At 45.7% G+C, this 13,722-nt stretch overlaps 1 protein-coding gene across 1 annotated transcript; it reads left to right on the forward strand.

Moving 5' to 3' along the window:
* The first annotated feature begins 5,191 nt into the window (after positions 1-5,191).
* On the forward strand, positions 5,192-13,391 carry LOC309364002 (epididymal secretory protein 4-like). The gene is made up of 6 exons (XM_081900651.1): positions 5,192-5,377; positions 6,183-6,319; positions 6,971-7,041; positions 9,796-9,885; positions 11,198-11,299; positions 13,133-13,391. The coding sequence occupies exons 1-6, from the start codon at positions 5,279-5,281 to the stop codon at positions 13,147-13,149; spliced, it is 516 nt and encodes a 171-aa protein (XP_081756777.1). The 5' UTR covers positions 5,192-5,278; the 3' UTR covers positions 13,150-13,391.
* Positions 13,392-13,722: the final 331 nt, after the last annotated feature.

Below are 13,722 nucleotides of genomic sequence, written 5' to 3' on the forward strand. Positions count from 1 at the left end.
ATCTATTCAAGAAATTGGAGATATGAAAGGAACATCTCATGCAAATATTACCATAATAAAGGACAAAAGTGGTAAGGACCTAACAGAAGCTGAAGACATCAAGAAGAGGTGGCAAGAATACACAGAGGAATTATACCAGAAAGATATGGATGTCTCGTACAGGCCAGGTAGTGTGGTTGCTGACCTTGAGCCAGACATCCTGGAGAGTGAAGTCAAATGGGCCTTAGAAAGCACTGCAATTAACAAGGCCAGTGGAAGTGATGGTATTCCAGCTGAACTATTTAAAATTTTAAAAGATGATGCTGTTAAGGTGCTACACTCAAAATGCCAGCAAGTTTGGAAAACTCAGCAGTGGCCAGAGTGAAGAAATGGGTTTCCCAAACCCAAAAACTGACTGTGCAGGCAGTTTTTAAACTGCACCAAAATCCCCATTTCTCCTTAGCTAAAATGCATAAACTTTAGCCGTTGAGCAAATGCAAAACAAGAACACAGCTCTCTCCCTTATCAGTTTGACGGCACGACTGGCCTTGACTTTACCAGTAGAACAGACACAGACATATTTTATGTTCTGACCACAAATGACGGGGAGACCCAAGTCTGGGACTAACGCCAGAGCATGTTCTCGGAAGTAGTGACCTTTTGCTCCAAGATAGGAGTAGGAACAGGAATATCCTTTTATGCTCAGAAGTACAGGAAGGAAGATCCCTTTATGGTTGAGAGCACCAGAGCAGGAACATATGTGATGTCAACCTGTGTACGTACGCTGACGTGGTTGGGCTCCTAGGGGAGGAGTGAGAGGGTGCCTGGAGGATATATAAACTGCATGAAACCTGTCATTTCTTTGTACTTGCTGTGGACTCACCACGCAAGTGCCTTCTGCTATCCGGAGAGCAGAATAAACTCTTTCTTTGAACCAACCTCGGTGTCGTTTTGACTTCCTTCCTCCTGTCCCGGAGCAACGCAGACCCAATCGGTGAACTCCAATAAGGCTACAAGAGGATTGGAGAAGATCAGTCTACATCCGAATCCCAAAGAAGGGCAGTGCCAAAGTGTAGGAATGAAAATCACGACAGACGAGTAGTAGGTGTCATGAGAGGCGTCTGCCGGGGCAATGCTCCAACCACCACACAATTGCACTCATTTCACACACTAGAAAGGTTATGCTTAAAATTCTACAAGGCAGGCTTAAGCAGTATGTGGACCGAGAACTCCCAGAAGTGCAAGCTGGATTTTGAAGGGGCAGAGGAACCAGAGACCAAATTGCAAACATGTGCTGGTTTATGGAGAAAGCTAGAGAGTTCCAGAAAGACATCTACTTCTGCTTCATTGACTACGCAAAAGTCTTTGACTGTGTCGACCACTGCAAACTATGGCAAGTTCTGAAAGAAATGGGAGTGCCTTGGCATTCTTTATTTTGCACTTAACAAGATCAGTTTATATTCTCATATACTGTGATACCTTCTGTCTGTTTTGTAAAACTAAATACTGCTTGAGTTCATTCACGAATATTGTTGCACGCCACCCCAGTCTCCGAGCGGTGTGAGATTCCTGGAGTTCCAGGTGCTCATCCAGGGTTCATATTTCCTTGGAATGAGGTACAGAGGAGACTGTGGTGTCTTTAGGATGTATGGTTTATTTATACATATATACAACATGAGCCTACGATGGAGGGGCTCACCGCATTATCACCCCAAGAGGGTCTTGCTTCACCCATAGCCACAAGTCTTGGATTCAAGCAAACTTCAAGCATGTTTCTCCCTCAGAGGCTTCAGCCCGCTTCTTCATCCAGTTTCTAGCTTGCATACACCCAAAAAACCAACACCCTCACCTCTGGCCCTTTTCTAAGTATTAGTGAGTTGAGGGATGGCCCCCCACTCATTTGTCATCTGGCAGACAACCACTTCCTTTGTCACCTTAACAACCCATATTTAGAGTGCCAATATCAAGAAACTGATGTGGCTATTCCAACAATTTGAATCCTTCCTTAGATTATTGCTGGATCTAGAAATTAGAAGGGTCTTGGCATACAGCCCACTCCCTCCAATAATAATAATATATTTAAATGTAGCATTCTGCTACAGTGTTTAGCTCAATCCAAATAAAGCAGAGACACTGCTGTGTTCTTCATCAAAACATGTGGGCAACATGTCTGGATCAAGTCACAATGAGACATCAATTTGGCAGCTTACGGGTATTTCTGAATCGATCATTGCTGCTGGAGATACAAATAGGCTCCATGACATGGAGTGCTTTCCATCAGCTTTGGCTCACCTGCTGACCCTACTTGGATAGGAACAGCTACGTTTGTTAGCTGCCTCATCAAATGAAAAACACAGGTGGCTATTAGTGAAAAGGAGTTGTCAGTGGTGGCATTTCAGTTCTGGGACACCCTCTCCAGCAGAGCTAGCCTAGTGCTTGCAGTTTTCACTTTTGGCCTGGAGCAAAGCCAGGTCTCTTAGTACTTTCTGTATAGATTGTAACACTGTTCTAGATTTCTTGAGTCATACCTTGTGTCATAATAATAATAATAATAATAATAATAATAATAATAATAATAATTTATTATTTATAACCACTCTGGGCGGCTTCCAAAAAAATATTAAAATACTGTGACACATCAAACATTAAAAGCTTCCCTAAACAGGTCTGTCTTCAGATGTCTCCTAAAAGTGTGGTAGTTGTTGTTCTCTTTGACATCTGATAGGAGGGCGTTCCACAGGGAGGGTGCCACTACCGAGAAGGCCCTCTGCCTGGTTCCCTGTAACTTGGCTTCTCGCAGTGAGGGAACCGCCAGAAGGCCCTTGGTGCTGGACCTCAGTGTCTGGGTGGATCAATGGGGGTGGAGACGCTCCTTCAGATATACTGGACCGAGGCTGTTTAGGGCTTTAAAGGCCAGCACCAACACTTTGAATTGTGCTCGGAAACGTACTGGGAGCCAATGTAGGTCTTTCAAGACCGGTGTTATATGGTCTCGGCGGCCGCTCCCAGTCACCAGTCTAGCTGCCGCATTCTGGATTAGTTGAAGTTTCCGGGTCACCTTCAAAGGTAGCCCCATGTAGAGTGCAAGTGGGAGATAACCAGAGCATGTACCACTCTTGCGAGGCAGTCCGCAGGCAGATAGGGTCTCAGCCTGCATACCAGATGGAGCTGGTAAACAGCTGCCCTGGACACAGATTTGACCTGTGCCTCCATGGACAGCTGTGAGTCCAAAATGACTCCCTGGCTCCGCACCTGGTCCTTCAGGGGCACAGTTACCCCATTCAGGACCAGGGAATCCTCCACACCTGCCCGCCTCCTGTCCCCCCAAAACAGCACTTCTGTCTTGTCAGGATTCAACCTCAATCTGTTAGCCGCCATCCATCCTCCAACAGCCTCCAGGCACTCACACAGGACCTTCACCACCTTCACTGGTTCTGATTTAAAAGAGAGGTAGAGCTGGGTATCATCCGCATACTGATGGACACCCAGGCCAAACCCCCTGACGATCTCTCCCAGCGGTTGCATATAAATGTTAAAAAGCATGGGGGAGAGGACAGAACCCTGAGGCACCCCACAAGTGAGAGCCCAGGGGTCTGAACACTCATCCCCCCACCACCACTTTCTGAATACGGCCCAGGAGGAAGGAGCGGAACCACTGTATAACCGTGCCCCTAGCTCCCAGCCCCTGAAGACGGTCCAGAAGGATGCTATGGTCGATGGTATCAAACGCAGCTGAGAGATCCAGCAGAACTAGGAAACAGCTCTCACCTTTGTCCCTAGCCCGCTGGAGATCATGAACCAGTGCGACCAAGGCAGTTTCAGTCCCATGATGAGGCCTGAATCCTGACTGGAAGGGACCCAAATGGTCTGCTTCTACCAGGCGTGCCTGGTGTTGTTCAGCGACCACTCGCTCAATCACCTTGCCCAAGAATGGAAGATTTGAGACTGGGTGATAATTGGCCATCGTGGCCGCATCTAAAGATGGTTTTTTAAGAAGCGGCTTAATAACTGCCTCTTTCAGCGGGTCTGGGAAGGCTCCCTCATGGAGGGAAGCATTCACCACCCCACGAAGCCCATCGCCCAGTCCTTCCCGGCTAGCTTTTATAAGCCAGGATGGGCAAGGATCCAGGAGACAGGTGGTTGGTTTCACTCGTCCAAGCAGCCTGTCCACATCCTCGGAGGTAACAGATTGGAATTGATCCCACTCAACTTGACTAGACAGAACTCTAGCACTCTCCCGCCCCGGCCCTGCTCCCACAGTGGAGTCTAAGAGGAATCCCACAGTGGAGTCTAAGAGGCAACTAAGAGGAGTGACCTTCAATGGCAGCCTATAGAGGAATAACATCACTACTTTTGATTTCCTCCCTTCCTAGCTCTCATGTACAAAGATGTGACTGGAGATACGTCTTGCCCAAGTGGCCATTTGCCATTTGATTGAAGCCTGTGGAGGCTCCTTTGTGCTTCAGAAGAAGGGAACAAACATGCTTGTTCTTTTAGGATGTTGAGGGGGATGTTTTTGAAGGCTGGCACATTCCATTCCCGGGTGGGTGCAAAGATAACATGATCTCTGAGGCATTGCCTTCCTCCCCTCACCCAAGTTTGGATTTCTCCCACAATACTAGATGACCATCTCCCCATCGCTCATCAGATCTATTTTGGGAGCAGGGTGGGTGGCAAGGGATGATCTATATTTCCATTTTGGCACTGGGCTGGGTGTACTAGTTTCAACCCACACCTGCTGTTCCACACCTGCTGGTCTTCTGCACATTCCCCTACCTGTGGCAGTGCTGCCACCAGGGAAAGTTTGGTGGGCCTGATCAGGTCCTTGAGGTGACAGTTCCCACCACCAGCCCCTGGGATGTGTGGTCCAGTGATCTAATATCCTGGAGAAGCTTAAGTATTTCATTCTGTGATAGGTCTTCTACTCCTTTTGCTGAAAAGACCACAAGTCATTAAGGGCTGGGCCAGCTTGTGGAGTTGGGGCGGGGCGGGAGGAGGAGATGCCATGGAGCACCTGTGATCTCTGTACTTGCCCAGGAAGGGAATGTGCCAGCCTTGAACAGCCTTGAGCACAAAGGAGACTCCACCTTGTTCCACACCACAAATAAAACTAATTCCCTTCAAAAATAACCCTGTTGCTCCCACTCTGTTCTTCCCTTTTGCATAAGTTGGTGAGTGGGATGTGCTTTGAAGCCATTTGGAGGCAGATATTTAAACTGGGCTGCTGAAACCCTGGACCATCATTCTCTCCCCCTGCACACGGTGTTCACGGTAAGAGCAGGAGAGAACCAGCTCCAGGATGATTGCTGTGCTGCTGGTGGTGTTTGGGCTGACCCCTGCCTGCATATTTCCTGTCAGTGCTGACATCCCTGTGTACCCAAACTTTGACCCCCAAAAGGTAAGACGTTTACAGACGGGACTTGCAACCTGTGGAAATGAGTGATGTTTCCCCTCTCCCCTCTGACCTTGCTTCTCTTAGGACTCTGGATAGGACACCTGAGCAGCTTTGCTCTTGAGTGAATAATAATAATAATAATAATAATAATAATAATAATAATAATAATAATAATACCCTGCCCACTCTGTCCAAGGACTGGGCTCAGAGCAGCCAACAACAAGAATATAAAACATTAATATAATATCAGGCAGGGAATAAAAATATTCTAAAATCAATGAGCCAGAATAAATCCAATCAGATGGCAAATGGCAGATTAGGGTTGTTGATCTTGAATGCTCACAGTAAAGGCCCTGTTGCTTTTGGGTCCCCCTTCTCCTCTCGCCCAGGTCCACAAACCTGGCTATCAGCAGATTAATGGCTGCCTGATTTTGATTTGTGCTTCTAGCTCTGGTAGGAAAATTACAGAGATGAGGTGGGTTGCTTTATATCAGGCACGTCCAACTCCCCAGAGACTGCAATGTACTCCCAGGATAAAATAACTGGCACTAATCTATGCATTGTCATTGGAAGGAGGAGGAGTGTGGGGGGGGGGTTTGGGGGGGGTTGGCCAGAGTTGTTGAGCATTTTATTGAGGGGGGGGGATGACAGAAAATGCACAACAGAAAGTGCAACACTGAAAATTGAACGCAGCGCTATAACCAACATTACTTTCGCAGTCCACCGACTGGACGTTGCTATTTTATATATTTAAACCTATCACCTTTCGCTGCCCCCTAAAATGTCAATCAAAATTCTTCTGTTTTAGGTTAGCGGGAAGTGGCACTCCATCGGGATGGCTTCCAAGTTGCCTGAGTTGAATGAGCATGATCAGAAAATAGCACCGATGGACCACACGGTGGAGGTTTTGGATGGAGATTTGAAACTCACGGCTAATTATATGTCGTTAGTACCTTACAACTGATACCTCTCCTCCCATCATGCATAGGCTGGGGATTGAACCGGGGTCCTTGTGCATGTAAAGCAGGTGCTCTGCCACTGAGCCACAGCCCTGATTTCCCCTGAAATCATTTTGAGATGCTTTGGAAAGGGCATAAAGTTTCTGGCACTGCCAGTCAGTGTAAACAATATTGAGCTGGATGGAGCAATGTCCAGATTTTGTATAGAGCTGCTGCTTAGGGAAGACACATGTTTCCCATCCCCTATTGTCTCTTTTTTTTGGTCTTGTTTATCTTAATATATCATAAAGAGCCACTTAGGTTGGGCATAGCGATATAAATAAAAGATTGCTGGAATGCCAATGGAGATATTGAGTAATCCTGCGGAAACCTTTCCTGTAGCTATTGAGAGGGCCACTTAATAATGTTGAGGCCTCCAAAAAGGCCTGTTCATTTTGAAGGCATTGACAGCAAGAGGGTGCTTTTCCTCTTGACACTCCGGCTATCCTTCCCTCTGGTAAACCCTAAGGCATCTTACTGGTACTGTATTCTTCCATCAGTGGCTCTGACACCCTAAAAAATACAAGTAGAGGAGGCAAGGCAGGAAGCAGGCTGGGTATCTGGTTTTGAAGTGCTTTCATTTAGCTCTCTTTTCCAGGGATGGTGTCTGCAAACAAGCAGCTCTTGTGTTCAAGCACACTGACAAACCTGGTGTATTCGAATTTCCTGGTAAGTACGAGTGCCATGAGCCACCCTATTACCTGATGACAAAGTATCTTTTGTGATCGGAAGATCCAGATGCTGTGATTTGGGCAAATGTTCAAACATCTCTTCTTTTCCCCATTTATATTCTTCCTTTTGAGTGCAAAATCGAGTTATGAGGGGGAGAGCAATGCAATCACTCACCCACCAATAAGGTTGTTTATTTTAGGAAATACATAACTTGGCTAGAAAAAGGTTACTAGGTCTAGCCAGTGCTTTTTTTCTGGGGGGACACAGGGGTACACATACCCTTAAACATTTTGTCAATCTAAGTTTGGCCTCATTGAGGGGGCAGTATTTCAATACGAGTAGGAATATGAGAGGACCCCTAAACTTTATTTCTGAAAGAAAGCACTGGGTCTCACGAAACCTAAGTAGCCTAGAGAAAACAAAGGCAGCTATGCCTGCTCCATAGTTCTTTCGGAAGATCATTCCAAGCTGACCTCTCATCTTGAGATTCAAGAGAGAAGTGAGAGGAGGAGGAGGAGGTTGTAAAGAGGACGCAGCATAAGACTATCAGTCTAAATAACAAAAAGATAGGAAGGGCAAATGAGGAGTTAAAGGTACATAACAGTCTGGTTATGTGGAAGTCCTTTGCCCATCTTTACCTCATGCAAACCCTTCTTTTGCAAGCTGATTTTCCCTCAGTTCAAACAAAACATATAAATATTTTTAAATTTCCCTCTGCGTTTTGTGATCTGAGAGCAAAAGAGCAGTATATGAAGGTTGGTAAAAGAGACATCACAGTACAGTGGTACCTCGGGTTAAGAATTTAATTCGTTCAGGAGGTCTATTCTTAACCTGAAACTGTTCTTAACCTGAGGTACCACCTTAGCTAATGAGGTCTCCTGCTCCCGCCGCACCGCTGCCACGTGATTTCTGTTCTCATCCTGAAGCAAAGTTCTTGAGCCGATGTACTATTTCTGTGATAGTGGAGTCTGTAACCTGAAGCGTCTGTAACCTGAGGTACCGCTGTAACAGGAAACTGCCAAAAACTATTTGTCCGTTTGCCTGAGTTTGACCCACTCAGGCTGACGGTGGCTCTTTCCATCCCCGTGTCAGAAGTCTCTCTCCATCCCAGTGTCAGGATCCTTTTAAGTTGCACAACATCAGGAATTGAACCAGGGACATTCCACATGCAAGGGAAGTGAATTACCCTCTGAGTTGTGGTTCAGGGCAGATGGTTAAACCAACGCCTCCACTTCCCTACTTAGGAGGATATGATTTGCCTTGTTGCCATCCAAAATTAATCTTGGGCTTTTCAAAATGGAAGACTCCTGCTTTCTCTTTTGATCTCCCCTCTGCTTAACCAGGAGGACTTTGAGTCTTTCACTCAAGGCTGCACAAGGGAGTTCTGGGTTACAGCTGGGATCTATGTTCTCAGACCTGGGGAGCAGTCTTTGCTTCTTTATCACAGAATCCCCGGCAGCCAGACAACTGATCTGTATAGTACTGGGAAGGGACTCTGCCACCCTACAATCTTTATCTTGCAGCTGATCATTTAAGCTGCCCTCATACATATCATCCCAGTCTGATTGGTTTTTGGGGTGGGTGGGTGGGAAAATTAATCATTATTTTGGTAATATTGTGCTCGATGAAGAGTGCTAGAGAACTTAAAAGTTGGCCAGTCTTTCCTGACACTAGAATTGGCTGAAATAAATGTAATGCTCACCTAGAGGCTTTATTATTTTTGAAATGGACCGACACAGCTAGTTTTTGGTTTTCTAGTGAGGTTCTCCAAAGCCCTTGGGATGCCGCAGGAAAAGTTCTAGTTTAACAGAGCCAGGCAAACAACAACAACAACAATTTTGTTACTTATATCCCATCCATCTGACTGGGTTACTCCAGCCACTGTGGGCGGCTCTCAACAAAGTTAAGGAGGAGCAGAAGGGGTGGTGAGTTCTCACTGTCTGGAGCCTCTCTGCAACCTGCTTGCTCTGCTACTCTCCAAACAGGGTCTAAGGTCCCCCCTCCTCCCTGCCACATACAGTGGTATCTCTAGTTGTGGATACAATATGTTCCGGGGCCGTTTGCACCCCGAAAAGTCCGCAACTAGAGCGGTGCTTCTGCGCAAGCATGGAGTGCACACGGCCATTCTGCGCATGTGCGAAGCGTGCAGAATGGATCTGCAACATGAAGCGAACGCAACATGAAGCGAACACAACTAGAGGTATGACTGTATTGAGAAAGAGGCGGGGGGTGTACTTCCTCAAAACAAGGCCTTCTGGGGAAGGGGTGAGAAAGTGTCCACATAATCACACATTTCCTATGTAACTAGTCAACATTTACATTTAACTTTAGATTTTCAGCATAGTACTTGCAGCCTTGGCCACACAAACACCTTCCTTTTAAGAAGGACGCCCTTTTCTCTGGCTCAAGAGCTAAGGGGAGTCTGCCATGCCTAACACCATGGCTAAAAGAGGGGGAAAGTAAGACAGGGAGCAAGATGAAATGTGTGGGGATGAAGGAATGGTGGTTCCCACTGCCTGCTTTAGATAGAGCAATGTGTGGCAGTGGACCTGGGCTGGACACTTATTAAGTCATGGAGATTCACCTCCCTTAAAATTCTGAAGACATATTACTGAGGGGGTGGGAGAAAGAATGAATAATTAAGGTGACTAAGAGTGGCTGATCCCCATTTGCCTGCCCCCCCCCCACTAACATCCAAGAAATGAGGAACCCGCTTCCTTCAGTTGATATCTTGTGTTGTTTCCTGTATAGATGGTATTGCCCATATCATGGATACTGATTATGAAAAGTATATCATTATGCACAAGAAGAAATTAGAACATGAAGCTGTGTATCTGACTGGTATGTGTTATGGGAATGGATTTTATTTTTATTTATTAAATACAGCTCTTCGCCCATAGATCTCAGAGCAGTTCACAACATAAAACAAACAAACCAATAACCCTCACTCCACCCTGTGGCATATCTGTGGTTCAGCAAAAAAGGATGCTAGTTAGTTAGTGTTGCTGTTTTTCAACTCATTCTTCAGCCACAAAGAAGTTACAAATCTCTCTCTCTCTCTCTCTCTCTCTCTCTCTCTCTCTCTCTCTCTCTCTCTCTCACACACACACACACACACACACACACACACACATGCCCTAAAAGTCACAAAAGGAGAATGGGTTGGGAGGAGAGGAAAGAAGCAAGCTCAGTTTCAAGTTCTGAGTTTCAGGTTTTTCTGTGGACCAGCCAGAGCAGGAAAAGTTCAAAGGAAGGAGGCAGAGCCAGTGCTGCTCCTCACTCTGCTGTGCTGAAGGAGTTGGCTCTGTCCTGCCTTTTCCTCCTGCAGTACAGTTTGGTGGCTGGTGGAAGGTTTTGCCTTAAACATCTGGACGGATACCCTAAGTTTATGGAAGGGTACCCTAAGTTCTGTTCAATCCAATTACGGCTCTAGTTAAAATACAAAAATAGAATACAAAATTATTGAATATCTTTATCTATACTTATCTGGCTAATATACAGCCCCCCTTTTTTTGCTGTCAACAGTCACCTATACTGTACAGAGTTAAAAAGAAGGATAAAAACCTATTTAAAATCTTGACTACAATAATCTTCTAGAATAAAAAGTGGCTAATGGAATAATCAGCCCTTCCCGGGATGAAGGAATATCTTTTTTGGAAAAGGGAGTTGAACCCTAAAGAATGGCCACTTTAGCACTTCACATGAAGATAAAAGGTGTCCCCAAAATAAAAGGAAACAGGGGGCTGCAATATTAACAGTGATCCAGCAGAAAGAGCAGCTACCATAAAGCCTCCCACTAGCAAATAGGGACAGTCAGCACCTGTGTAGGCTTTCAGTTCCTTTGGATCAGACATGGCCAAACATGGCCCTCCAGATGTTTTGGGACTACAACTCCCATCATCCCTAGCTCGCAGGACCAGTGGTCATGGATGATGGGAATTGTAGCCCCAAAACATGTAGAGGGCCATGTCTGGCCAGGCCTCCTTAGGTCCTCTTCTCTGGTTTCATGGGGGTTCTGTTCCTGACTGTCTAATGGACAATCCAGAGAAGATGGCAAGAATAAGAGACGACTTTGGGTGCTCTATAGACATAAAACAGATATTTCAGCCATTCTGAGAACAACAATTTACTCAACCTTTGCTTGTGTTTAAAGCTAGGGGACCGGAAGTGGGAGGTGACATCAAAGAAAAATTCAAGAAATTAGTTTTGGAGCAAAACTTTCCTGAGGCACACATCAAATACTTTGAGAATGTTGGTAAGGCAACCTGATCTCAATATTTTTTTATTGTAGATGTGTATGAATGTCTCTGTGTGAAACAGAATCTGAGGAGCTATATTTAGTCTCAGAGAGATTCACAAATCTGGATCACCACTACAGTTTGAGTAGAGTGGTACCTCGTTTGATGAATGATTCAGAAGTTGAACATTTTGGTTTTCGCCAGAAACCTGGAAATAAATGCTTCCGATTTGAATGCACCTCGGAAGTCGAACGGCTACTGAAGCTCATTTCTCAATTGTCTCAATTGAATTTACCGACTGCCCATTGCGCATTGTCGAAAGTTTCAGAAGTCAAATGATCTTCTGGAACAGATTATGTTCGACAACCAACGTACCATTGTAGTTAAATCACTGACATTAACTGAGGTCTGATTTCCATGCTTAATCATAATTAAAGCACCTGAAGCTATCAGGAATTGAGTGGGGGGTTGATTTGCTAAGGGGAGCAAACCATTTGGACCTAGCTGTGGGAATAGATAGGAAGGAGTTGGTTCTACATCCCTCAGCTGGGGTGGTGTGTGTGGTGGGACTCCAGCAATTCTCGCTCCTGGGCAGGGTCTGTCTAGAGACCAGCTGAGGGACACGGGTGGCGCTGTGGTCTAAACCACTGAGCCTCTTGGGCTTGCCAATCAGAAGGCAGACAGTTCGAATACCTGCAATGGGCTGAGCTCCAGTTGTTCTGTCCGAGCTCCTGCCAATCTAGCATTTCGAAAGCACGCCAGTTCAATTAGATAAATAGGTACCGCTTCGGTGGGAAGGTGAATGGCATTTCCATGCGCTCTGCCTTCATCATTGTGTTCCATTGCACCAAAAGCTGAAGGCAGCCCTGTTTATGGAAGATTTTAATGTTTAATAGACTATTGTATTTTAATATTCTGTTAGAAGCCACCCAGAGAGGCTGGGGAAACCCAGCCAGATGGGTGGGGTATAAATAATAAATTATGATTAATAGTATTATTATTTAGTCATGCTGGCCACATGACCTGAAAAGCTGTCTGTAATGGCCTGGTTGGGGACTATCAACTCTGTCTTCGGCTGCCTTATGGGGCTCAGATTCCAGTTAATTAGAATTAAAGTAGCTTCAGTCCCAGCTGCAAGGAGGCAGCTTCCACTTGGCTGGAGACTGGGGGAAAAACCCAGTCCAAAAGTTATGCATGGAATGCTGGCCTAGGTGGCTATCGTATTTGAAGGTTCATATTCCCCCCAAGACCTTAGTGAGGACTCGTCCTTCCTGGCCACATATCAAAATCTTTTCTTGCTGCTGTCAGTATACTTGGCTGCTTCAGCTTTTTGGTTTTTACACCTCTGTATTGTTTATTTTATCTGCTCTTCTCTCATTGGCATAAATTTTTATATGCTCTGCTTCCCACCCCCAAAATTTCTGCATTCATTAATTGTGTTGAGTGGCTCAGTTTTGAACTAGAATGGTGAGATACACATGGTCCTCACAGTGGCTGACCCATTGAGGCAAATAGGACACGGTCCCACCAGCCTTAGTCCGCCTCTAGGGAGTCTTCACATGCCCACCTTCTTACTGACCACCAGCCAAGGAGTGGAACTCCTTGAGAGCTTCCTCCTTCATCTCAGTGTTGCCCCTGTGGAGCTCAGTAGGCAGGGGCCTCTCATTGGCTGTGGTTGCAGCTGTCATTTGCTCTGGCTCCATCTGCTGTTGGCCTCCCTGCCTCCCATGCCACCAATCCCAATGGGCATCATCCGCCACTGATTCCAAATAAAGAAATACATATGAGTTGCTCACGTTTTCTTCCTCCTTACCACTTCCCTGACACTCTTCTCTTCCTTTCTCCCACAGAACAATGCACTCCATAAGTTGCTTAATAACCAGATACAGCATTTCTCCATATATATTTGCAGCATTGGTTAATAATCAGAAACACCCAATAATCATTACTCTTTCTGGATGGTGGAGATGATGATGACGACATTTCAATGCCTCTGTCCACTCACCACATTTCTGGCTTGTAGAAATTAATGTAATTAGAACAACAACGTCTTTGGGTTCCTCCCTCTCCTGAAACTATTTTAGAAATAAATACATTGCTTAGATCTTGCGCACTTTGTCAGAAGCATTATTGGAGGTCAAAATGGGAGAAGATAAACATATATGAACCTATCAAGCAGCCAAAGCACCTGCCCAGTGAGTGCTCAGCTGTAGAGAATGCCAATATGGTTCTCCAACTTTGGCCATCCATGCCCATTGGCCAGGCTGACTGGGACTGATAGTACTGATGGATGGAGTTCAACAACCTATGAAGCTCACCATGTTGGCCACCCCTTGTCTACTCTGCATTGGGAATAGCTCTCCAGAATCTTGGAATGAGAAAGGCTTTGCCCATGACATGCTTTTCCTTTAATTGGAGGTGCCAGAGAGAGGCACCTCCT

Source organism: Podarcis melisellensis (assembly GCF_964234715.1).
Source record: "Podarcis melisellensis genome assembly, chromosome: 2".
NCBI lineage: Eukaryota > Metazoa > Chordata > Lepidosauria > Squamata > Lacertidae > Podarcis > Podarcis melisellensis.